This window comes from Sphaeroforma arctica, assembly GCF_001186125.1.
Source record: "Sphaeroforma arctica JP610 unplaced genomic scaffold supercont1.122, whole genome shotgun sequence".
NCBI classification, from domain to species: Eukaryota; class Ichthyosporea; order Ichthyophonida; genus Sphaeroforma; species Sphaeroforma arctica.
This window is the reverse complement of record NW_014040436.1, coordinates 11,806-13,449: the sequence shown is the minus strand read 5'-3', so window position 1 is coordinate 13,449 and position 1,644 is coordinate 11,806. Positions and strand designations below refer to the sequence as shown.

General features: G+C 39.6%; 1 protein-coding gene across 1 annotated transcript; it reads right to left on the bottom strand.

The window, feature by feature from the left end:
• Positions 1 to 315: 315 nt before the first annotated feature.
• On the bottom strand, positions 316 to 1,254 carry SARC_02658 (hypothetical protein). The gene is made up of 3 exons (XM_014303561.1): positions 1,044 to 1,254; positions 613 to 904; positions 316 to 493 (listed from the first exon to the last, which is right to left on the bottom strand). The coding sequence occupies exons 1-3, from the start codon at positions 1,157 to 1,159 to the stop codon at positions 479 to 481; spliced, it is 423 nt and encodes a 140-aa protein (XP_014159036.1). The 5' UTR covers positions 1,160 to 1,254; the 3' UTR covers positions 316 to 478.
• Between the last annotated feature and the right edge of the window lie 390 nt (positions 1,255 to 1,644).

The window sequence follows — 1,644 nt, the reverse complement described above, 5'->3', positions numbered from 1 at the left end:
ATATATATATGTACAGATATATATATATAGTATATATTGTATCTATATAATATATATATATGTATATATATTTAAATGTATATGTATATATATTTAAATGTATATGTATATATTTGTATATGTATGTATAAATATGTATATGAATATATTTGTATATGTATATATATATATATATATATTGAAATTTCTAATGTTGAAGACTGGCAGACGATAACTAAACAAGCTAGATCCCACTCGCAGTCAAACGCACCCAGACCTAGGTCGGTACTACGATTTCAGTTTGTCGAGAAAAAGTGAATGCGTAGGATATTTCATATTTTTTATTTCAAATATGATTTAAACCAACATCATTTGGTAGTAATGGTGCATGTAGGCTGCAAATATGCTAGTTGACGTTCCATACGTTTGTGTCCCATACTATGGAAGCAACATTAAATTTTTTTTGGTACTGGAGTTAGTTCTGCTAGCAGCCCATACTTTAGAGAACGTCCATCTGTACAGACAAAGCAAAATAGGAGCAATGAGCCTTCAATTTAATTTCAATCTGGACGTCGAGTTCCAAGTATACCCATCTGCGACAACGAATCGAATATAACCATGCTACGCACATACCTCGTATTTCTTAAAGTCCTCTAAAAAGGTTTGCACCTCATCCATGTCCCCCGGTGATAGGTGCAATCGACCGCTTCCGGTACGATCGTATTCGTTTGCACTGTAAGTCCGCACAATACTTACGCGGCGGCGGAATGCGACTTTCTTGTGAGATCTGTGATAATTGAGGTCTGACAACAACGAGATTGGCTCTTTGACAAACTGTAGGGCGTACAGCAGTAATTCGCTGAAGATATGCATTGCCAGGCAGGACATGATCCGTACGACGGTGGTAGCAAGCATCATGATCATCCTGAAAGGACAAAATGGGTATAGTTAATATTATTTCTGAAACATGTAGATCCGAAGCAAATTGATTGAAGCACATAGTGAACGTTCTCATAAAACTGGATTGCTACTTGTGGTCAGGGCTGATAGTATTGAAAGCATACCTGTGATAAAGTACGAGACTCTGAAGTATTCCTGGAGGTGCTTGACGGTAAGTGAGGCGCAACTGCGTGTCCACGTCGAGCAATATGTCCGCAATGCGATAATCTATCGACCCCATACTCAAAATTTATGTATAGCGTTATATTCTGCAGCGCCCGCTATCAATTTGTGGGCAAACACACAACAACCCTACATAACCAATATGTGTTTGTGTTTCGCATTTTATGAAGGTTGCGCGTCTCAAGCTTTGTTTATTTATATTCGTGACTGTCGGATTATGTGTACGATAGCTCAATAGCTGTCGCCCGCAGTCCAGATCCAAGAGTCCCTTTCCCACAGACCTGACCATACTCCACACCATGATTTGTTTGCAAAAAGAGAGAAGAGAGAAAACACACTCGCACCAAGAGCCCCAGAGCCCCAGAGCCCCAGAGCCCCAGAGCCTGTCAGAGCACACTCTCGAGCTGACTCGCACAGTCAGTGATGAGTTTTGGCCAAAGCCATACCAATAACATAGAATCAAATAATCCAGCATTCTGTTATACTATATTTAATCACTAAACACTGAAAAAATCAAAACAGACAGTCCGAGTGTCCGACACC